Source organism: Paralichthys olivaceus, chromosome 21 (genome assembly GCF_024713975.1).
Source record: "Paralichthys olivaceus isolate ysfri-2021 chromosome 21, ASM2471397v2, whole genome shotgun sequence".
Lineage (NCBI taxonomy): Eukaryota > Metazoa > Chordata > Actinopteri > Pleuronectiformes > Paralichthyidae > Paralichthys > Paralichthys olivaceus.
The window spans coordinates 15,940,042-15,964,398 of record NC_091113.1 but is presented as its reverse complement, the minus strand read 5'-3'; the positions used below and the strand labels follow the sequence as shown (position 1 = coordinate 15,964,398).

Below are 24,357 nucleotides of genomic sequence, written 5' to 3'. Positions count from 1 at the left end.
TGAAATTTCACAGGACCTAGAGGCGTACAAGGGATATACACCATTTTGTCCAATTCAGTAAAAAATGTTGTGTGTTAAGTTTGCCAGATGCTCCCATTTACTTGGTCAGATGAATCTATGCTTCTAAGAGCAAATACTGACAAACAGAGGATACATTTATAATAAATGCACAATAGAATACAATTGTATTTTGTCGCTGCACTACAAGAACTGCACAGGGTGAAAATGAGTTGACAGAGTCTTCTAACGAGCACTAACAATGCCTTGGTGTTGGCTCAGCCGTCATCATACATAACCTCATTATATGATAATATAATCTGCTCCTGTGCTTTGATTATCACACAGGCTGATTAGTGACGCCAGTGATTGCTTCTCCCGCAGAACCTGTCAGAGCTAACAAACAGAGTGCCCGTCTAGCATCAATAAAAAGGAGCAGCACCACGTGAACTGATGGAGACAATCAGGACTTTATTGATCAGGGCAATAAACACTATGGTTTGCCTTGAATATCAATACAACAATGATTTTAATGAGCTGCTGGTTAATGGATGATGTATGGAAGGGGAAAATATTGGAAAGCATAAGGGGAGAGAGAGGTTTCAGAGAAGACAAATGATCCCATCTGTATACAGTGTATCATTCGGATACCAGTGCCAACAGGCTTTATGACCATCCCTTGAAATATGGCCAAAAATCTCACTATCAGTCGTTGAGGAGGCTGGATGAGGATGTCTTGTACAGAATAACTAAAGCCAGAAAGGAGACAAGAGAGTGAAACTAAACTGGGTGGCCGTGACAAGGTGACTCGTTTTATTACAGTGTTTTTAAAAGGAGCAGCTATATATCAGTCTGTTGCTCTGACTCATTCTCCTTCCAATCCTTAGTCCCTCTCTGCTGTCTCTGTGTGTGTGTGTGTGTGTGTGTGTAAAACAATTCTGCCATTTTGCATAATGGTGCAGCTTTGGAGTTCCTGCAGTAAGTATTGAGCGAATGCTAACATTATGCCGATAACATTCCTGCTGTTATAGATTAGCACAAGTGATTCCTTTAGCCTAATTATACTGCTGCAGAAGGTGAACATGCCACACCAGGTATAGTCAGTTTGTACCAAACAAGAACACAAAGGCCTGTATTTATTATACAGTGTACATAGCTTTGGACCAGCTTTACACCACCATTGTCACTGCTGTCATTTATAATTATTTATTATTTGCACTGGCACTGTGTGTCTAAGGACAGATTTTAAAATACATCTACTACCTATGCTGCAAAATATATATATATATATATATATATATATATATATAGGATCAGCTCCTGATAGTCTGAGACAGGTCTGATTACTGTGTCAAGCATCAAAACTCCTGGAGAAGGAACATAATCAATATGAATATCCAGTGTTATTGTTCTGTCCAGCTCACATTAGCGCCTCGTCTCATTTGTGCAAGTCCAAAACCACAAAAAAATAGAAGAATAGAAGAATATGTTAACCCTTCGTGATGCTGTGTAATTGTTTTTTCATGCTCTTCAATTGGTCTTGTCTTCACTCCATCCACAGTTGTCTTAAATAACATGAGGACTGAGGAGAGGACGGCTTCCTGTTTACTGACTAATGTCTGCTAGCTGCCTTGCTGCTGTTACCATCCTAGTTTGCGACAGTTGCATGTGATCATTATTTGACAATGCAACTGCAGTTATACTTTTGTTCAATGTTGTCACAATGCATTCCACGAAGGTGGTTTGGATGTGTGTTTTTGGTGCATTTTCATGAATATTGTCATGTATTGAAGCTCTATCTGCAATCTCATCATACAAAATACATTTAGCACATAATCAGTTTATAATGCATAAAGAGAGTAGTGGTCACCAGAAACAACTATGTACAGATGTAGCAAGTTTGGGGTAGTCTTCTCAGTCAGAGCCATCAACTACAGGTATAGTTTACTATTTGTTGATTTAAGAAACAGTAGTTATTACTTCTAAATGCAAACTTTAGATATATCTTGTGACAATGTATGAATACTCCACTTTAGCTTATGTGATTTAGTTTGTGTGTATCTGTGGATTTGTAAAGTATTTGAGCGTTGCATTGTATTGTTTAATTTTTATAATGTATTTTAATACTTTTTATCGGAGTAGAGTTTTTATCATGGGATTGTTGTACAGTTAGTTTGGATGTTATAATGCATCCATTTTATTTTATTTCAAGTTGCCTTGTAAAAACTGGCTATAGGGACAACAGATATAGCTAACTCATTACATTCATTTACAGCACTCTGTCTGTTCAGTAGTGAGCACTGTCCCAATCAAATAACAATCACTTGATCGTAGTGACATCTTAATGTTTGTCAAAAACACATTTCTTGTCATAATTCAACATCATAGCTCAGGAACAATAGTTTAGATACTGTCTCCTTGAAATTGTACATTAGATAGTAGTAATAGTATATTATATGGGTCTGGACAAACATGCATGTAAAAGGGGATGTGGATGTTTGGCAGAGGCATTATTCAAGTTTTTTGTAACCCTGACCCTTTAAAATCCTTTAGGATACACTCAAACATCAACACTGTCAAGAAAGCTAAAAACAACGTTTTCATTTTCAGATACTGTAATGTCAGGTTTTCACTTGACAGCAGCAAGATGAATTCTTCTCTTGCCGACTCCATTGCAAAGAAAGCTGTGTAACAATACTGTGGAGCAAACATGTTTTTATCTGTTTTCTCAAGCCATGGATTAAAGGATTTGACACCCAACCCCCTTGGTCCACAGCCCATTGTTGAAATGAAAGCCAGTGGCAAACTATGTGAGTCGTAGCGGGTCCCAGTGAGGGCATGCGCCATATGGTGGAGTCTCGCTACACGTCCGCTGATCCAGCCATCAAAGCCCATTGTTTGTGCTTTGTTCAAGCTTCAAAGGGAATACTGGTCAGTCTGGAAAACCATAGAGTCAAACGCAGCAGTTTGCCAAAGGGCTCTGGGAGGCAGGTATTCATCTCTGTGTAGTTAAAACTTTATCAGGAATACTGCAGAAACACATGCATGTGAATAAGCAACCTGTTGGAACAAAGCCCAAAATGAGTTGTTCTAAAAGGTTTTGCATGTGGTGGGTGTGTGTAATGATTCAAATCAAGAGTTCTATCTTCTGCTCAGTTCTTAACAACATAAATTGACTGCTTTTATGTACTTAGAGTGGATTTTGAATTACCTCCATGCAAATTGGCAGTTTTGATCATCCCACAAAGGATTATAAATCAGATACTCTTGCTAAGCACTCGTTTCATTTAACCTTTTTGATTGAATTGGTTGACTGACTTTAGCCAACAGACTGTTTACAGACTGTTGTCCAGTCAAAGCCTGGTAAATGTGGCTACAAACACTGCAGGTCTTGTGCATGGGACTGTAGTGAGAATGACACTTGCAATTTAAAGAGAATGGAAGGTGGTTTCCTTTTTTCTCTATCAAGCATTTTGATGTGTTTTCACCCCTGACCTTTGATTTGTTTATATGTTTGTCAGCAGGATGATGCAACATTTCTATGAAACTTGCTGGAGGGATGGGACATGAGCCAAGTAACGACTCATTAAAGTTGGATGTGGATCTGGACATAGGAGTGGATCCACAATCAAACTGACTGCTTAAACTGCTAAATGTAGCAACAGTAAGGTAACGCTCAATCGAAATGCACCTTCATATTGTGTTGCCCTTCAGTCGCAACAAAGGCCCAAAGAAGGAAACCAACATACCTGTCAGTCAGAGGAGTGATGACTAATCGTGGAGTGTTGCCCAGGTATTCATAAGAGTAGATAAAGCGGGCATCACAGATGTTGGCAAAACAATGCTTCTCCTTCTCGCCCCAGCAGTGTCTCAGCTGAGAGAGCCACACAAACTCCTGAGAATTCTCCACCTTAAAGAAAATAAAACTGACTTGAAACAAAGATTGACAAAAACATAAACAGTGCTTTTATAACCTTCTAATCATGGTGATGAGACACCTTGCTTGAATAACTTGACAGCATCACACACTGGTTATATCCTCTCAAAAAATGCAGCTGTCATGTCTGCAGAAGAGTTTATATATGATATGTTCTTAACCAGATTTATGGCCCCCTGCTTACCTTCTGTGCGATCATCTTGGACACCACGTCTCTGGCGTGGACGTCAATAGTACAGATGGTCATCACCTTCTGCCGATCGCCCGGCGTGAGCTTGCCAACCAGCATGGAGATGAGGGTGTTGAGCTGGGTCACCTGTTTCTTGTAGTACTCCTTCATGGCGTTCTCATAGCCCTCCTCCAGCCGGGTGAAAGCCATGCCAACGTCAGACGTCCACCAGATCTGAGAGCAGGTCAACGCCACCTGAATCCCAGGCAACAAAAGGTAGAAAAAAAGGTGATGGAATTAATGTAGATCCTTGTTTATAAATAAAAAAAAGACAACTAAATGTGAAACAAAGGTAGGAACTGAGCCAACAAAGCATATGGTCTCACAATATGCCCTTGTGTTTCAGACATAAAACTGGCAACCCCTCGCCTTTAGAGCAGAGTTTTCTCTCTACGTGGGAGAATTTGGACCGAGATGCAAAGTTAGTTCTTGACAACCATGGCTGCTTTTGCTGATCAGTGTGAAAAGTCGACTTCAGTGAAGACGAGACGGGCTGAGCAGGTTTTATGAGGTCTGGTCATTAATCTGTCGAGGGTGTAATTGCGACTAAAGACCACTTCCTATTTTCAGCCCTTCTTTGATTTTCTAGGTAAAATCTTGCCAAACAGTGTCCAGCTGTCATCATCTACATAAGATAAGATAAAAGTGTTGGCATGATTATTTATGCCACCATATTTCATTACCATGCCCTTGCAACATAAACTTCAGGAGGAGGTATAAATTTCTTTGCCCCAAGTTTAGCCCTTCAGGCTATAGGCTACCTTAACCTCCCAATAGTAGATTCGCTTTTTTCATATGCAGCAATAGAGGAGGAGAAGCTGCAGTTGCAACAAAGAGCTGGAAAATTTACTGCTTCCTTGCACACAGGCAAGCAGGTTAGATTATCATTGTATGTCTAAATGAAATGATTTGTCATGTTTATAACAGTCCTGCAAGGGCCAGCAACATTGTCTTTTTTTATCTATGGCTTGAAGGCAATTGGAAGTATTTCAACAAATTCAGAGACAACTTACCAAACCTACATGTATTTTGCAATTCAGAGCATCAAATACTTACTTTTCCAAATTATAAGTATTTGCAGGTAGTGACAAGAGTTCCATTATCATAGCACATATTTTTTATCTTTGTGTAAAACATTAGTGAGTGTATGGACTGGGTTGAAATGTCCATGGGAGACACAGACGTGACTTTGGAACAGATCTATCAGATGTTAGAGAAGGTGACTGATGGGAAAAAATCCCCAAAGTGAGTGTCGTCAGTTAAATCGATGCATACTGAGCCTGTTTTTACCTGAGCTGGATAGTCAAACAGCCACTGCTCTCTGGGTTTCTCCTCGTAGGCCACCACTGCCTCAGTCATCTCATGGCGAACTGTGGAGCGCATGGAGTCCATCACGCGGTTCAACCACATCTCCACCTAACATAGGCACGCACACACACACACACACACACAGGCCCATTAATACAAATGTCGACAAATATTGCATTGTCTGTCACGTAAGCACCAATGGGCTCTCTTATCAATGGACCCTAATGAGGTCATTAATAAGCATTAGAGTGAATGTGGAGTCAGGCAAATACTATGGGATGTAATGGAAAATTAATGGATTTATGGGCTTTGATATGCAAAAGCCCTGAGGGGTAATGACAGACTAAATTTCATTTGTGTCCTTTGTTGAGGGTTATGATATCTGTATTTGCTAAATATTTTCCTCAATGTCTTTCCATTACAGAAAAGGGCAGGTAAGTGAATTTTCTCATCTATCGCAGTCATCTGCAGACAGCCATAGTGACACTGTCAGCCTGACGCCTAACACAGACCAAGATAATGAGTCATTGGAAGTTGCCGAACCACAATTTTAAAGATGTGACAAAGTTTCCAGGTCTCTTTTACCTGTCCAGTGCAGTCACAGGGCTTCATAAAGGGGACGTACTCGTCCTCTCTGCTGTACATGCCCAGTCCAGTCTTAGAAGGATTCCCTTCTCCATCCTCTTCAAATCGCATCTTAGCCATGTTGTCGAAAAGCTTAGACAGATGCTTTTGGACCTGAGTAAACACACAGACACATTAAGCTCGGGCTCAATTTACACTCAGCTCACGGTCTGACTGGTATTCTCTTTGCCGCTGCACAAATAAATAACATTTCATTACTGTTTTTCAGAGTTGTTAATAGAAGGGCAGGACCCATGTTCTGCTGCATGCCTGCTAACTTCCTCTTAAAGAGATTTAGTGGCAAGTTGTGCTTTACAGTGATTTGTGACTACGAGCAGGAAATGCATAAGACGGTATCCTGATGATAAGGGTTGGTGCAAGCTGCAAAACTATGAGCAACATTGCCCCTGTGTGGGCACTGAGGGAACTACAAAAGTCAACAGCATTCAGCAGAAGAGCCAAATGGTGCAGTGGAACATGGTTTTAAAAAACTGTTAAAAAAGTAACTTGTAGAAAGTGCCGCATTCAGTTTTTTTCTGACTCTGTGAACACACTGAAGCATTAAATTTGTTGCCACCCCCCAGGCAAATATGAGGGAAGCCACCTGGTGAGGGTTGGTCCCATTAGACAGGATGTCCAGCAGATCAGCTGACGAGATGAAGTAGAATCTCGGGAAGGCCAGACGCTTGGTGTCCAGGTATTCTGCCAGAGCTTTTTCACAGAGAGATAGTCTGTAGAGACATAAACAGTCAGTCTATTTGTGAGACCGCCCCTGATAACAGACGAAGGAGAAACAGAAAGACGACTCACCTGCTCTGCATGTCCTCAAGCGTAGGAAGGAGCCCTGGTTTATTGGTGGCCTCCACTACGTTTGGAGTTTGATGCAATGCGTTTGCCAGTTCTTTGAAATTGGTGTCAATTCCGTCGAAGCGGCTGGAGTCCTGAAGAGGATTTCACAAGGGAACACGGTCAGGGGATTTAGGTTCCCACAAGAGAGACGGGAGAATCACAGGTTTAATAGCAAACATCTGGGTTAAGCACAGCCCGAACATCAGGGGAGCAATTAAAAAAGTTGTGTAATCTCAGATCTTAAACTGAGAGTATGGGCTAATTAATGCATTCCTAATTAACAGCTATAACAGTCATGCTATCTGGGTTCATATGGCAACAACAAGGGTGCAGCCCTGCATGAATATGAGCTTGTCAATGATGTGTACCTGAAATATAGAGTTGTAAGTGTGTGTGTGTGTGTGTGTGTGTGTGTGTGTGTGTGTGTGTGTGTGTGTGTGTGTGCATATGTATCCATCTAATCAGACTGTGGTTGAGTTGTTTGTAACCTCAGGCAGCTGTGAGCGTATGTCCTCAGAGCCAATGAAGATGCTCTCTAGATGGGTCCACGTCCGCTGAACCTCGAACCACATGGAGATGACAGAGTCTGCAACAGACAGTTTGCTCTGCCACGACGACACCTCATCCAGGAAGTGCCCAATGTACTTGGACGTCATGAGGTTCTGCAGCTGGACCTGGTTGTCCTCCAGCGTCTCAATGAGCTCCTCGTCCGTGCGCAGCAGAGGCACCTGGGTGCGGTGGTGGGGCTCGTACTGGAACTCCATACCTGTGTGTGATCGATAAAGTCAGTGGACTGGTCACAAATTCTGGAAAGCAAGATGAAAAACTCGTGTGTTAAAACTTCACGTACCTGTCCATGTGGTGTCGAGCTCTGAGAGGACTTTCTCCATCCCCATCTCTTTAACAGCCTTATCCACGATTCCTCTCACCTCCTCTTCAAAGCAGTGCAGGTCGAGCTTCAGCAGGTCGGCCAGAGTGGTGTCCTGCTCACAGAAGACAAAATCAGTACTTTACCCAGACTTCAGATGAGCTGCATTACATTTCATAATAATATTTGGAACATGTGACAGGTGAGCACAGGCTGTGATTGCTGGTTTCAGTTAACAAGGGACAAGCACCCATGACTGACGATCATCAACAAACTGCAGATCTGCAGTTTCCATCTATCTCTGTCACCAACAAACAAGAAACTAAAATGCTCACTTGCACCACCTGCAGGCAATGACAATAACTAAGGAGCGTTACCCAAATAATTAATTCAATCTATGGCAGTAGTGGGTCAAAGGTCACTCTCACAAAAAACAGGTTTGGAGTGATGAACCGTAGCACGAGCACAAGGTAGCGCAAGTGTTACGGGCATAATCTCAAAATTTTGCTTGGCTCAACCCAGTGATGCCAGAGTTACGGTTAAAGCTAAAATAGTTTTGGTAACAGAAAATGTTCTTAAAATTTAAATATGAGAGTGTGGAGGTGTGGCCAAATAGAACAAAACTTGAGAAGATCCTCCCCAACCACGCAGTTATCAGACACAGTAACGTCTCCCTGACAACCTGAGTGAAATGACTAGGAACAAAAACAGGACTACCAGACCCCAGAGCTCTGCACTGTAACTGCTTGAGCCAACGTTAGCATAAAGGAGCCTTTAATATCTCAGAGATCCATTCATCCATCACTCATCTGTACTGCTTATCCTTTTGATGGTCAGTTCATAGATTTTAAATTGACATGCTTTTTGATTGTTGAAATAAAAAAGTATTCATCATTCAGCCCTGAGAAGTGCTGTGCAAAGCAGAGGAGAAGCCTGTCGTAAAAGTCTTTTAAAACCTTGAAAAATATGACTCCTCTTCACTTGGTACCAGCAATGGTATAAATCCTTGCAACATTTGGATAAATATTTATGGCAAGCGTCTAAAGATAAAAAGTTATTTCAGCATTTGTGGGTCCCGCACTTATAAGGGAGGTTGATGGTAAAGACTTAAAAGTGAAGCAGGTCAAACTGTCCCCTGTTACTTTCCTTTCCTATGGTTGGCCAGAGCTCATTTTAAAAAATATATAATAATGTGTGTGCCTCTTTAAAGTTCTAGTGGCACACTATTAACACCATTATTTGTTTATTTCAAATATCAAAAATTGTTGCAAGTGCACTAATAATTCAACAATAAAATGAAAACATTCACCCAAAGCAATGAACAGAATTAAAACAACAGAGTGCTCGCATTGCTTATCTTTAAGAATAAATTGCAAACCTGGTCCATGGTGAAGCGGACTCCAGTGGCGGCCATCAGCTGATGCCAGTGTCGGGCTCGTACGGCTTGGTTCTGGAGCTCCGCCACGGCCCGGAGGGAGATAAGGAGGTTTTTCACCCTGCCGTCGAGACCTCCGTAGGCGTCCCACGCTCTAACCTACAGGAGGCAGAGGGCAGGAATGACTTCAAGGGCTTTTGACAGGCTTTGGCTTGAAGCTACAATTTCAGATTTAATTTCAGTTTCATTTATTCCCCTAAAAAATTAACTAAGTTGACATTAATTCAGGTACACAGAGGCCTTGCTCAAGGGTGCACACACACACAGTTGCAGCATAAAATAAAGACTTTACACTAAGCCCCCAACCCCATTGTTTGCTGTTACTATGCCAGACAAGCTACAGGCTATTATCTTGCACAGCAGTTTACAGTAATAATGGGGGCAGGTTTTTGAAAGTAGAATGGCACTCAGTGGAGAGCATATCTCCGCCAAGGTGAAACAGCCTTAAATTCAATCAAGCTGCACCAAATGTCATACACTCATAAGTATCAGTTCCCTAAATGTCCCTGATTTTTCCAGGAATTATTTCACATGAAAGAACTCATTACATTTGATGGGGTTGGATCCAGAAATCTTTTTCTCACTTTCTTTAACATTGCAAAATATGTTTAGATTTCCCAGGGAACAATTTATGGATCTTGATGAAAAAATCCGGCATGTTTATGGGGCTGATATTGATAATACAGTTTGGAACAGATCCCAAACAAAATCCAGATCATAAATGTGGTTTCGTAGGATTTTTTAGCATCTGTAGGGTAATAAACAGGGCTACAAATCTGTAATTACCACCAATGTGTAGCTAAGATAATGGTGATACAGTTGGGAATTGGTGTTGAATGTATGAGAATTTTGGGCCTTGGCAGAGGTTTGCGCTCTTTACAAATACTTTTTCCAAAAGTATGAGCAAACGTGTTTAGAATTCTAATTCTATATTGGTTGACATTGTCTGGGGTTACAAAGTGTAAACTTCTCCCAAATAAAAAAAAGGAAGACAGAGAGGCAGCTTACACTCTGACAGCATCTAGGATGATGGAAGTATAACTGTTCATAGAGGAGTTCACTGAATGGTCAACTGCAGTTGCACATTAATTATTCATCGAAGATTTTCAAGATTAATTTTCCTCTTTTTCTCAGTTTAGTACACTTTTCTACCTCTATACTACTGTAAGTTATATTTCCTGGTCTTGCCCATTCTCCCCACTCACTTCTTTATCCAGGCCTCGTATATCTTTGGAGAAGCGTTTACACTCCAGGTCCATGTCCTCCACCTGGATCTCTCTCCACAGAGTTGTTGTCCATGCAGCGATGCTAGACTGCACCATGGTGATCATGTCCCACAGATCCTTCAGCAGGCCCACCTCACGCCTTGGGGATGAAATGGACAAAGTTAATTATTGGCTTCAAATTTGGCACAAGGCTTTTGTCTGCCAGCGTCGGGCTTCACCTGCATTGTCGGAGCTGTTTGAACTCTGAAATGTTGACCTCAAACAGGTTGGCGGACTCCACCAGGGTTGCCATCACCACCTCCCGCTCCTGGATCTGCAGGTGGAAGGTGTCCAACAGCTGGAAGGGGCTCTTGCTGTCAAACCTGGTCAGATGCATGAGCGCACAGAAACATACCGTCAACATACGCACACACATTTGCACAAGCCCAGTATAAATCAAGCTGTGCTTATGAATGGCTGCAGTTTTGCCAAGCCTGACTTGGCTGCAGCATAACCAGACCTAACTGCACACTGTGACAATTAACAATGACATTAATGGGAAAATAATCACCAGGTTATTAAGAGACCAATTACACACACAAGTAATCTGACAATTATAGTGAAGCATCTCTACCTATGAATTAATTATCATTATGTGAAGATTCAATTAGCCTTGTCGGATGTGAGAGCCTTAAGATAACACTTCGCTATTATCAAGTGAGCGGGCGAGGCCAGGTCACATTCTTATCTTTTCAAAGGTTCTTGCTGAACTGAGTCAGTAGTGTAAATTAAGTAGCCTTCACTGACTGAGGGAAATCTGATTCAAACAGTACCACACCTCTCCATTCTCCTCCTATGGAGCATTTATAAGCTGCAGGATTAAGAATTCATACAAAACAGAATACACTAGTTATAGGCAGATGCCAGGTCTTTTTTAACTGTGTGTTAATGCACAACAACTGTAGCATATTTATTAATTATATTTCTTCTATTTATGAATGAAGTATGTGACTACTTCACCTTAACTGACGGTGAGAGACCATCTTTTATTAAAAGCCATGGTCTTGAATGTGATGCTACCCTGCTATATTTTATACATACAAAATAATGATGAAATATTTTCAGTAAACATATCTGAAAAATGTTCACTGTTCATTTGTTTCATCAGGTTTACTCGCAGGTTAAACAAAACTGAACTTTGACCCCAAATACAGCAACCTTCCAAACACATAACCAGTCGCAAAATATCTGATTGATAGAAATTTAAAGATATCAACTTACTTTCGAGAACCTTTTTTAAATATACATTTTGTATCTTTGCATTGTGTAGTTACTAAAAATGGTGCAACGTGGGTTTCAGCTCACTGTTCGAATATCCAGGCTGCAACTTCACTGTTTAGGTTCATCACTCTTTCAGCTCTGAAAACTGAATACTGTACATTTCCCTCATGGCAAAACAAAGACATTTTTCTCACTGCAACATATTTCTGTGTAACGTTCACACAGTCTACATCAAAAGTTTGTTTCACACACTATAGCATTGGATTGGGCATTCAGCTTGATTCCAGTGTGTTTTACTTCCAGGCTTAAATTATTGATTACGCATTTATATACTACTGAGAAATGCTAATTATTGGGGGTTAAATTAAGTGTATTGTTTCCAATCCAATTCTCCTTACCTGAAAGGCCCATTTTTGCGAAAGTCCTCCCTGAAGGTGTGCTGCTCCACATCAAATGAAGCACATTTGCGACGCAGGCTAGACACCTCAATGGCCTGCAGTGGCGCCACCTGCTGTTTGACTAACACCGCCTGCTTTTTCACATTGTTCCACTTTTCTGGCAATTCCTGCAGATGGACGGATGGATAGATTTGATGCAGACAGAAGGAGATAGAGAGGAAGAGAGGATAACGAGGGGAGCAAGAGTGACAGATGATGAATGGCCAGGAGGAAGAGGGTGGAACAGGAATGGGCAAATGGAAGATGCAAAGTAACAGTAAGAGAAATAGCTCTGTCTATGCTGAAAGAAACAGAAGGAAGAGTACAAGCTAGTGAACGTGATCTGAAATGACTGAAATGCCCTTACCTCTAACTGTTTGTAGACCTCATCAGGCAGCTCCTGCTCATACACCTTCAGCAGAGTGATGGTTTGTTGCAGGGGCTCAAACATGGCGTCTGTGGTGTTTTGTCTTTCCTTTACAGCCAACAGGTGACCCATGACGCCCACCAGGCCATCGTAGTCACCCTCATTCACCCGTTGGCCCAGGCCAGCCTTAGTCACACTGACAAACTTTTCCAGGTCTGACAGGCTGTGGACAAATGACTCTGATCATTAAAGAGGTTCATCAAATTTACAAGAGATTTACTTGTCATGAGCAGTACAACTCAAATCAGTTGTGACCCCACATGATGTCGGCAGGGGTCATCTCAGTTCGGAAATGGAGAACACTCTGACTTTGAAAAGAAATCCTGCATTATAAATTATATTATTTTGGAGTTTGAAGCTTAAAGAGTAGATGGAATATGTTAGACTCTATGCTAAAAAGACACTTGAAGTCATTGAACCACTTTAATAGTCTTAAATTCCAAGTTAAAACAGCAGGATTTGCTTCTGATCTGGCACTGATGTGCACACAGTATGAAAAGTAATCCACGGCTACAAACGTGCCATTGAACAAATAATTTAAATATAAATAGTCAATTATTCAAAGAGGAACCTAAAAAGCAAATTAACACCAACTGAAAATCTTTCTGATGTCCTCACCCCCTGCCGGTCATCGCTACAACTATTTCTGGAATGAGTGGTGACATAGACCCTATTAAGATTTAGTATTCAGCGCTAAGTACAGGTCTGAAAGCACCCCAGTGCATCCTGAATGAGACCAATCAAACCACATTTGGAGGAGATGTGGACACGTGACCACATTCTTTAAGTTGAGTGAACAAACACAATTGCATCCTGGGCCATATATAAAGGACCGCCTACTCAGCTGACCTCTCGGGCCTGCTTCGGGTTAAATGTTTTTTCATGCTTCTCATTGTGCATATGTGGATTTGTTTGAAACGACTGCCACAATAGCTACCACATCATGATTGATACTTTTCTTGAATTGGTCAAATTCTTCATAGTTGTGCACATTAATTCATTTAGTCGCTCCTGACTCAGCTCGCTCTCTTTCTCCCTATCCCTCTCTCGCTCGCTCGCACCGACACACAGACACACATTGTCATCAGAGACATCTGTAAACGCAGACTGCCTTTATAAGCATAAAAAGTGGTATAAGGATATAACGCTGGGCTCTATTTTAACAATGTGTACTGGTTAGAGTACACGACACAGGTCCATTTAGAACATGTCCACATCCGCTGTTTTAACGGTGGAAAATATCACTACACCAGAAGCATGGTTCATGGTTGTGTTCAGTGTGCATGCATTTAAAGAAACTGTGCATTCTCCAATCCCCCTTAAAAGCTAGGTGCACTTTGGCAGATTGCTATTATTGACTAGTCAGGGAGAGTTTTGAACAGAAAATGTTTTCACTTTGTGCACAAGAAAATCATTACAATGTATTAAAGATCAACTCGAAGCAGAAGGTTATTGCAAAATTGCTTTGAGTTGAAGTTTAATGGTAATATCTGTAATAAGAAAAGGATTTCACTCAACCAAGCAAAGCTTACTTGTAGTAAAACCCCCAAGTGTATGAAATATTACTTCACCTGTTGGTTACATTGTCAATTAGGTGCTGTTTGAACATGAAGCTCCACTTTTTGATGACGTTGAGCAAGGCGCTCTTCATGCTGCGGCCATCCACATTCATCCACCCGTGGAACACGCACACTGCCTCCATACCCTGCACCTCTTCGTAGATCTGCTCATACCTAAAGAGTGATGACAAACAGATTTAACTCAGGTACATGAGGGTTAGCCCAAAATTAAATCCTATTCTGATCATTTAAAGTTGAGATGAACATAAGAATGACCAGAAATTCAAATGCAAACATAAATAAGTGCTCACACTCTGCTTTAAAAATACCCACTTGTTTATCTCCTCCCTGAAGTCATCCAGTGCCGGTGGGGTCTCTGGGACTCCATCATCAGCATTAACCTCCATCTCTTGGCTGGTGAGAATGTGGCCGTATAGGAGGAACTGACGCATAAACTCCTTTCTATCATCCACGTACAGGAAGCTGTAGCGCTCCAGAGAGTTCTGAAACTCGCAGCAAGTTACCATGACGCTCTGCACACGTTTCATGAGGACTTGGCGCATGTCAGCCAGGTCAGCCATGTCCTCCATGTCAGCCTGAAGAAAACAGGTCACCAAACACAGCATTTAGTCAGCAGTTTTGAGCATGCCAATAGAAGGGATATGCATTTAAGAAATTATAACTTAATGAAAATGAAAGTGTACCTGGTAGTGGGGGAAGGGGCTGTGCAGGGCAAGCCGTGGCACCAGTGAGGAAATTCTGAACACATCATTGATGAGGCTTTCCACCAACTCAAAGAAACCGTTCCCAGTTCCAGACTCCATAGAGGGAGAGAACACCATGTCAGGAACCTTCAGGCTCAGCTGAGCCTCAAAAAGAGGGGGCACACCAGTTCTCTGGTCTGGACCCATAGGAAAAAAAGTTGTTGAAAGAACACTGAAAACTAAGTAAGCAAAGCATCCTGGCAACCTGCTTTGTCACATAGTATTTCCCATCGCCTTCTACTCTTGAGTCACCTGTTACTACTTTTTCAGTCAGTTCAAGACAACATTTTTGTTGTCTGTAACCAAATGTGTTCCCTTAAATGATCTGAAGTCACATCTGACAAGGCCAATAACTGAAGTCATTTTATCAATTCTAAAAATTCCTTCTCTTTTCCTTTGATAAAGGTTATGCAAAATAAAATGCAAGATGAGAAGTGCTGAAGCTTTGTTCCATAGATTCTTCAGCATCTGCTCTGAATCGCAGCTTCCCAGGAGATATTTCAGGGTCAGTCCGCTGTCAAAAATCTTCCTGATCGTAAAAGATTTTCTGAAACCGCACAAGAAGAAGGACAGGGAGAGGGGGATGATGAAGTAGAAGCAAGGAGGAGATGAATTGGATGCTGTAACAGGCTGGCAACGATTCACCACATTTTGAACCACGTCCCAATTCATCTAAACCCGTTGACAAAACTTGTGCCAGCAAACAAGTCCAGAAGTATTTCATGTCCACAGCCAATACAGGCGGACACCCAATTGACATCAAAAGCCCTGAGGACATGTTTTATCAGATGCGGTCCAAGCTAGTGCTGGCTGGGAGACGACGTTTTTAGTTTATGGTGGAATCAAAGTAGTGAGTAGTGCTGAATGTTCTGATATTACATTTATGGTTGGCTGCAAGTTTTGAGGCTTTGGAATAACAATAGTAAGGTCACTACAGTACTACAGATACTATGGGCTCTACTTTGTATCCAAGCATATTGCAATAGTGCATATAAGAACTGTCCAAATCCACTTTTGCTAATTTAATGGCTCAATAGCGTTGCATTTACTCAGTTATTTAATCATGACTGTGTTTACATCAGGCGTTTGTCTGCAATGAGAATAGATACAATCGGCATTCACTCCCAGGTCAAATGACTCTGCAGTAGAAAGGTTTTTATCGGCTATTGGCTTCGATCGGCAGTGATGGAAACGAGGTGCAACGGTGAATGCACTAATTTTGCAAGACAAAAAGTTGAGCGGGTTTACCCATGTTTAAATAACCCCTGTATACACTCTTATTTTAGAGTATACATTTTTCATTTTGTGATTTGATGTTCTGTTTACTGTTTCCTCTTGAATGTCCTACCTGTGTTATCCAGGAAGAACATGAGAGAGGTTTTGATACTGTTGAAGAATCCGTCTATAATCATGGCGTCGATGTACTCCACATAAGCCTTCCACTCCTCAGAAGACGGCTCAGCTCTGAACAGCTCCAAATTGCTCTAAGACAAGACGAAGAGTGACACAGAGACAACATTACCATTTCTCTCATGTATGTTAACATTTGAAAAAAAAACTGAAATCACAGACTTATATGAAGAGCATAGAACTTAAAGCCTACTTGACATTACACCCAAACACAGAATAACGTCTTTTAACTACCTTAAGTAGGAAGTGAAACTTTTCTCCTGAGGACTGGATAAGACCGTAAAACCTTTCCACCCTCTCAGCCCTGTCCTCCAGACTGAGCAGTGCATCTTTTTTGCCCTCCTTCCTGTCGAACATATGGGTGGCCCAGGAGCTCATGCAGCTTTGGATCTCCTCTACATTGTCTTTGGTTCTCTGGAGTCGGCTCTCCAGGTCACAGACGGAGTCACGTGCTTCCTGGATATACTGCCAAATACCTAAAGGAGTAAAGGTGATAGAGTAGTGAGAATGAGAGTGTGTGACTGAAATACTGGGACCCCCCCCCCCCAAGAAAAAGTGTTGTTGTGTCTTATTATTTCCTTCAGAATACAACTTAACCTGCACAATTAAGATAAGTTTGACAACTTAGGTCTCTCATTTCATCGCTTCTGGTTCCCTGTAACAAATTCTGTAGTTTTCTGTAGTACTCCTTTGAATAATATCCGAACAGCAGGGGTGGGGAACCTCTGGAATTTGATCTAGCCCATGAGACAATTCGTAAATAGAAAACAGGAATTTAAAAAAAAACTTATGAAAGCAAGGTGGTCCTTTCTGGCTGGCACACACACAGCTATTATGTGTAATCACAGACATGAATCTAAGCAACTGTCAAGAAAAACAGATGATGATGGAGAGGAACGATGCTTTCAAAGAGAAATGGACAAGCAATTCTTTTTTGGTCGGTGTGCCTGCTTTGTGTGAATGCACTCAGTGATGAAAAAAGGAAATTGCTTCTGTGACACAAAGAGAGACACTGACACAGAGTTACCATTTCAACCATTCATGTAAAAATCTAAACGATCAAAAATCACCTCATAACCAAATAGAATGATGAAATTAGAAGGAAACTTTTCCCACAAGCAAAGAATAACATCCATAGCAAACATACAGACATAACAAATGCTGTGTGAACAGCCATTTTAGAGTGGGATCACTTCTGAGTTTGACTTAAGGGAGAACTGCTGTCTTAACAATTCATGCATGGCTACACCTCATCACTACCATCTGACATCAGACGCTTCAACAAAGAGAAACAGTTCCAGCTGGCTTTAGGGTTGGCATGATATGATATGTAAAGTAAGAAAGTAAAGAGATTTTAAATCAGTAAAGGGAGATTGACATCAATAACCCTGCACCTGACATTCTATTGGTTGGGGAATTATGATAAAAAAAAACCCTGAGAGAAGAAGGAAAAAACCCTGAAGCAGGGGAGAAATCTGAGAGTAGACACTTCACACACAGAAGCAGCATAAGCATGAGAGGAAGAACTAAAGTGGAGGAAATAAGCAAAGTGAGATATACTTGAGTGCAAGCACAATAAGTCCTGCTCTGAAACTGAAAGACCACATTCTGAATAAAGATAGGAAAATACAGTCAGGACATAAATTAAAAACAAATGAGGACAGAGATAAAAACAAGCACATAATATAATATCATGTGTTCAGTTAATGAGTATGGCCAACAAAGGATGTTATAAAAATTGAAAAGGCCCTTGACAGAAAAAGGTTTCCCCACCTCTGCCATAGAGAGAGGTCAGTGTGAATGTGCTTCAGGAGTTTTGACAGCATTTAAAGAGACTCGCTTTCATCGATGCATGAATATTAAAGCATTCAACCAAAATACAGTCTGCCAGCACACATCTCAGCATCGAGTGTGACCAGTGGGTGTATTTAACAAACTTGACAGATTTTTTAAAACAGACTAGTCATTGGAAATGTATTACAAACATGTCTTTCTTGGTGGGCGTGGTGGCCTAGGTTACTGTCCAGGTTGCCTAAAACAACCTTATGTATGACACATGGATACAACAGTAATATGCACGTGAACATGATGTTATCAGGCCCCACTCTAGCTGTTTCCCAATCCAGGGGCTGCATCCCTGAAACGCTGCATTTGAAGAATAGTGGCATCAGTGCGGAGTTCTAAGGCTCCTTGAAATGAGGTGAAGAAATGTGGGTGGATCTATCTCAGCACAACCTATCTCAGGATTCATTGCGTGCCGGTGTCGAAGCTAACAAGCTAGCTATACAAGCTGATGTGAATGCAGCAGCTCAGAGTAGGTAACGATGCACTGGTTAGAGTGGGACCAGCTGGTGACACATATAGGAAATCCTCCATAGACCAGACCGTCTCATTTAAGTTCAGCCTTCATAGTCTAGTTTGGACATGGGAAATTTCACTTACACATTTGTTAACTGCATAATATATAGCTTTCAAAAGAAATACAATACTAGTCGTCCTATACACCTTTGCCAAATAAATGTGAAGTATATCCACAAAATACACACCCACTGCGCAGCATGAAGGAGATTAATGTGTGCAGCTACTGAACATTCTGCAGAGGGACTGTGAGTTTGTCCCCACAGACAGCCGCATGCTTTTGCTTTTTACGTAAACACTCTTCTCATTTCTGCTGCGTTCTTCTTCTTTTCGGAATCCCAAGGGCTGAAGAAACTAACAACATGCCTGCCAGCGCAGTGTCAATCAGAGCTTATCAATGATTGAACACCTCTCCTTTTCTTATTTTATATGTTTTAAAATGCAAAGCCTTGCTGTTCATGTCACATCTCTCGGCATCCTGCTCTACCCTCGAAATGACAAGGATGGAGGGAAACACCAGGGAGTAGGACGGAAGCAGGAACATTTTGATGATACAAATAAATATCTCCTTGAACACTCTGTACAGCTGCTTGTCATTCTATAGTTTACTATAATACAAATACAAAAACATTTTGCGATAGATTTTACATTTGCTGCTTTAAACACAAATATTAGCTGTTCTTTCTTAAACAAATATCACACAGCCTTAGTGTTCTGTGTGGGTCACAACAGCAGGGACAGACACTTTGACTTCAACAGCATATTGAGGAAAAGACATCTCAGAGCTGGATTTACAATCTAACTGTCCGTTTGGCATTTGAGACAGAAACAAACAAAAAAACAAAAGATTTGGAAGAATGAAAGCAGGGGGAAACAGCTAGCCTGACTCTGTACGAGAGCCCAAAAGATAAATCGGTTGGCAGAAAAAAAATCCCCACATATGAGTCCTTCACAGACATATCCATGTCCATATCTCTGTTTGCTGTCATGCTGCCATAGCAAAGCCTTTATGTTTCATATTTACATTTTACGTTTAAAAAAGTATATACTCTTAAGCCAAGCTCGATACATTTGCTTGTAATTGAGTTTACTTTGTATTTTTAGTTAATTTTGAATAATGTTTATGTTTACACTGTAATTTAATTTCTTATTCATAAGGGTTTGGAAGCATCTCAAGAATCAATGCCAAATTTCTGTATGTCGACTGTTATTTACTCCCTGTATTTGTATCAGCAGCAGACCACACAAATCCAGATTAGTGGGCTCTACCATGTACTCAGTACAGCAATTCACATGTACCCCTAAAGCTCAAGAGGCAAGTTAATGTTAATGTGTTAGTGAAGCTATAGAGGCTTGTTTTTGTTCTTCACTACCAGCAATTTTACACTTGACTCCGCTAAACTAATGTAATAATAAAGATTATCTCGAGCAAAGAAAGTGAATAAGCATATTACATAGAATGTTGACCTAACTATTCCTCAGAAGGATCAAAAACACTTCTCTCTTACAGCAAATTAACTGTTGCACAAGTGTTGAAACACAGAAACAGAGCCATTGTTTGTAACTACACCGTCACTGTGTAAGAATTTGCATAAAAATAGTTCTAAAGAAATTGCATGATGCAATCGCTGCGTCATCACAGAGAATGAATGCAGGTAGATAGATAAGGTCATTGCAGTAGACTCTAAGCAATATTGTTGTTGCACTGCGTCTGCTAGAATGAGTAAGTTTCCAGACCTTGGCTGTTCCATTTCAGACTCTCCTCAGCGTTTTTGAGCTGAGCATCGATGTCCCTGAGTTGGCCCAGCACCAGAGGATGTTCCACATCAAGCACAGAGTGCATCACCTGCAGTCAAGCAGTGGGAGAAAACAAAAATGAAAAGAGGGATGTGATGTGATTTCCAGCTCCCATTAAGGGTTCACAGAAATATCATTCTAATAGAACCGCCAGTGAAAGGCCACATAAAAGCCCAGAGCAACAAGACGGGTGTTGTCCTCGTTATAGTCACTGTTCCTGATCTAACCATGTTGCTGTGACTTAATCGAACTTGAAGCTTTTGCACCTGAAGCAATGAAATGCTGTATTTCTAAAATTGCAGCAGCTGCGACACATGTGGCTGAGCTGAGTTAATTACATGGTGATTGCTCTTATATTGTTTTATGCTACATTATTGTAATCACCATTTTGGCCTTTGCCCATTTCCCATTACAACAACATAACAGAATTTTGTAGCAGTATATTTCATGTTTTAATGTCTAAAGTCAGGAAGTGAATTCATACACATGTGCATCCTTAATTGCATAATTTGAGGATCATATTCAAAAAACATTTTCTTGTTTATGCCGTGGCGTCTACAGTCTGTATGTCTATGTGTCCCATTCTAGCGAACACCTAAAGGGAATTTCTTCAAATTAAACAAATGACTAAAACATGAACTAATTAAATTGTGACGGTCAAAGGTCAAGGGAGTGCTGATTTCACAAAAAACAACATCACATTATAGTGATATCATTATTTTGTCCAAAAACACTTCTGGCTATTATTTAACTCCCTAAGTCAGAAACAGGGGGAGACGTGGTAAATGGACTGTATTTAAATAGCACTTTTCTCTTAACAACCCCTCAACAGTAAAGTTGACATTCACCCATTTGCACACACATTTACACAGCACTACTATATCTAGCACTTTGTCTGCATGTCATGCATCTCATTCACACACTACTCAGGAGCAATTTGGGGTTCAGTGTCTTGCCGAGGGCACATTTCAGACTGGCAGGCCATAAGATTAGTGGACGACCCGCTATAGCTCCTGAGCCACAGGGTATTGTGATCCTATTTTCTAAACTGGTTGTTTGAGGCATGGAACAGTGAGACTTTACTACTATTGTCTATACTGGAGATTTTATCACCTCATGTCAAACTTACTATTGGATTTCCCCAGTGTATCATATCTTATCTTATTTTAGCTTATTTTCCACACCAGTCTATGTTAATGTTAATGTCTGGAGATACTACTGTATTGTTTGAGCAAAAGCAATTGATGAAATGATGACAGGAGAGGATGTGACATCAACTGCAGGACTTATATATTTCAACTGCCTAATGGATGTTCCCGTCTCTACAGAACTGATGCTGGCATGCGTTAAAAAGCCTCAGACTGCCATCTAGAGGTTGACAAGTCCCCCCTTCTGCCAAATGTGACTCTTCCTCATGCTCTGATAACACACTTTATTTTCATCTGTGTGTACATTTCCTTGACGGCTCACAGCCTGATCGACACCAACCTTGTTGTATCCGCCAATGGTGAGCTCAAGGTTGGCTACATACTGCTGCAGCTGCTCCCTGGTGGCGTAGATCTGCATTGCAGTTTCTGGGATGGCCACAGTCTGACTGGCCTCCAAGTACTTGACCTCCCGCAGCAGACACGCCAGCTGAGGAAGAGGAAGACAGAGGCATTGAGACACATAATATGATATTCATAACTTGATGGTCAAACTAGATTTTGATCAGTGAAGGCAGCCAATATTTTCTGCCACTGTTTAAAATCTTTACTTTCAAGCCCTATGTCACAGTAAATGAGGATCCAGTTCTACAGTTTTGGTATTGGTGGGAGAAAACTTTCCAAAGCTCAGATTAATGTGAGGTCAGTTAGAAACTTTTTAGGGCAGCATGGCCCAACATCACTACCTTTAAATGAAAAATTGAAATACTGACTTAACTTATTAAAATGATAAATGTGCAGGGAAAACACAACTTTATTTAAGGATTTATGGAGCTGTGGGCAGGTGTATGACACTTAGTGGAAGATGTTTAATGAAAGAGATTAGTTTGATACACGGCATAATCAAACTAATATATCACTCAGAGCGTGTCCACACACTCTCAGAGTAAAAGCTTTAAAAACAGTGGCCCATCTAGCAGCCTCCCTTGGATAAGTTTTTCGAACAAGGTGGATTAATGTAAAAACCTGCGGGCTGAAGTTGACTGAGATCAGCCGAGTGGCCGGGTCTCTGCTGATTAACGGCAGGCTCAGGTTGTACTGGGAGGTCTCGCTCACGGTCTCTGTCCATGTCTCATACAGACTGGTGGTGTATCTGCAATGGAAAACACACAGAAAACAACCCTTGATGTCAGTCATACAGAAGTAATTATGACACAAACATAATTTGTATTATTTTTACTACCAGGGTGACAAATTGTTTCATATGTTTCTAATAATTGCAGGAATCTCTGTCCGTCTGACTGTGACTCTCAGGGTTCAGTGTAGAGAGTTGAGCTTCACTGAGGTTTAAATAAACAGGTGAACAGCTATTTGTGCAGCGGCAGTGGAGCAGCTTCAGGGTTCAGTCTTTATGCCATGTTCCATTATAGCTCGGAGCTCGGAAGTTGCACCTGGAACGCCCCCTTCAGTCGGAACCTTACCACCTCCCACAGATGGCTGCTCCTTGTATCAATAAAGTTGTAGTTTTTACTGTTTATCAGCACTTAAATTTGTTGTACACATAGTACTATCCAATTACGGTCTGTGGTCATGCTACTACGATGTTAGTATTCGTGCAGTCCAAACAGGCAGGTTTACAACAAACACTGCACTAGTTCCCATTACAAGAGCTTTTATTTCATAAGGGCACAGGTATGAAAACATCATGGAAATCAACACAAGCAAATAAGAGGCATATGATTGAGCGTTTTTCCCCAAATTATCCGAGGCCGTTAACAGAATGAGAGGCGTGGTTTGCTTGTTCATGTTGAGCAGACTATAAGGGCAGAGGGAAAGGTAGCAGTTCAGGAAGGTTACATGCAGGCATGCAGGGGTAAAATGAGGATAAACGCTGATACATCTGCAAGAGGCTGGGAACAGACAGAATGCCAGGGCTCTGTACAGCTATATCAATCTGTAAATAGCTGAGATTATGACGAGAACTTAAGTGTGCACTGTGTGCGCCTTATTGGATTTCTGCTGTGAGCTTCATTTCCTGATAGTGGCACCGCAGACGCAGAGGCAATCAAATGCCTCAGTCATGGCCATAAATCACACTACATTTTGTCTGTGGGGGTAATGAGTGAGGATGCCCATTCTGTTCCTGACTGGAAAATGTATAATAATGGTGGTATTCACTCTCGGCAGAAGCGATGATTATTACAGTATAACAAGAGCTCTAATTTCTGATGGGAGTAAATTGAGGGCAAAGAACTGCTGTTGTTCATCATTCCAATACACTGGGTGGGGGGAGCATCGAGTGAAGGAGTCATATTAAGTGTGTGGAGGATAAAGAATGGGTATCTGTCTGGTTGTGTGCGTGCGTGTGTGCGTCCATGTAATAATGAGCATTATTCACAAAAGACCTTTTCACACACACTTTTTACATCTTTACATAACGATACCTGTAAGGACTCACTCTTATCTGAGCTTGGTCTGGAATAGCTGTTAACATTCATCCTTATCTTAGCTCTAAAACAATATACTGTCTGACTGCTGATATTTTAAATTAGTGTGATAATAACTTTCTTTAATTAGTAGACAAATCATTAGATCAAAAATACCTTTTTGTCTGGCAGCTGTCCAAAACCAAAGCATATTCTCTATGATGTTAAAGAAAATTCTTCTGGTTCCAAGCATCTTACAATATATTTCTTTTGTAAAAGAAGACCAACTGCCCTAACAGCA

At 41.1% G+C, this 24,357-nt stretch overlaps 1 protein-coding gene across 2 annotated transcripts in view; it reads right to left on the bottom strand.

Annotated features, from left to right (window-relative positions):
- Positions 1-24,357, bottom strand: part of LOC109627161 (dynein axonemal heavy chain 9) — a 129,741-nt gene that overhangs the window by 94,776 nt on the left and 10,608 nt on the right. For both annotated transcript variants that reach the window (XM_069517209.1, XM_069517208.1), the window contains 21 exons: positions 22,657-22,783; positions 21,974-22,120; positions 20,426-20,534; positions 16,565-16,806; positions 16,269-16,404; positions 14,861-15,057; positions 14,490-14,752; positions 14,169-14,330; positions 12,538-12,760; positions 12,132-12,298; positions 10,692-10,835; positions 10,453-10,612; positions 9,191-9,346; positions 7,795-7,927; positions 7,433-7,710; positions 6,906-7,036; positions 6,700-6,826; positions 6,057-6,209; positions 5,454-5,579; positions 4,119-4,358; positions 3,747-3,907 (listed from right to left, as the gene is read on the bottom strand). In XM_069517209.1, coding sequence (XP_069373310.1) covers positions 3,747-3,907; positions 4,119-4,358; positions 5,454-5,579; positions 6,057-6,209; positions 6,700-6,826; positions 6,906-7,036; positions 7,433-7,710; positions 7,795-7,927; positions 9,191-9,346; positions 10,453-10,612; positions 10,692-10,835; positions 12,132-12,298; positions 12,538-12,760; positions 14,169-14,330; positions 14,490-14,752; positions 14,861-15,057; positions 16,269-16,404; positions 16,565-16,806; positions 20,426-20,534; positions 21,974-22,120; positions 22,657-22,783 — 3,582 coding nt within the window. The remainder of the gene's footprint in view (positions 1-3,746; positions 3,908-4,118; positions 4,359-5,453; positions 5,580-6,056; positions 6,210-6,699; positions 6,827-6,905; positions 7,037-7,432; positions 7,711-7,794; positions 7,928-9,190; positions 9,347-10,452; positions 10,613-10,691; positions 10,836-12,131; positions 12,299-12,537; positions 12,761-14,168; positions 14,331-14,489; positions 14,753-14,860; positions 15,058-16,268; positions 16,405-16,564; positions 16,807-20,425; positions 20,535-21,973; positions 22,121-22,656; positions 22,784-24,357) is intronic.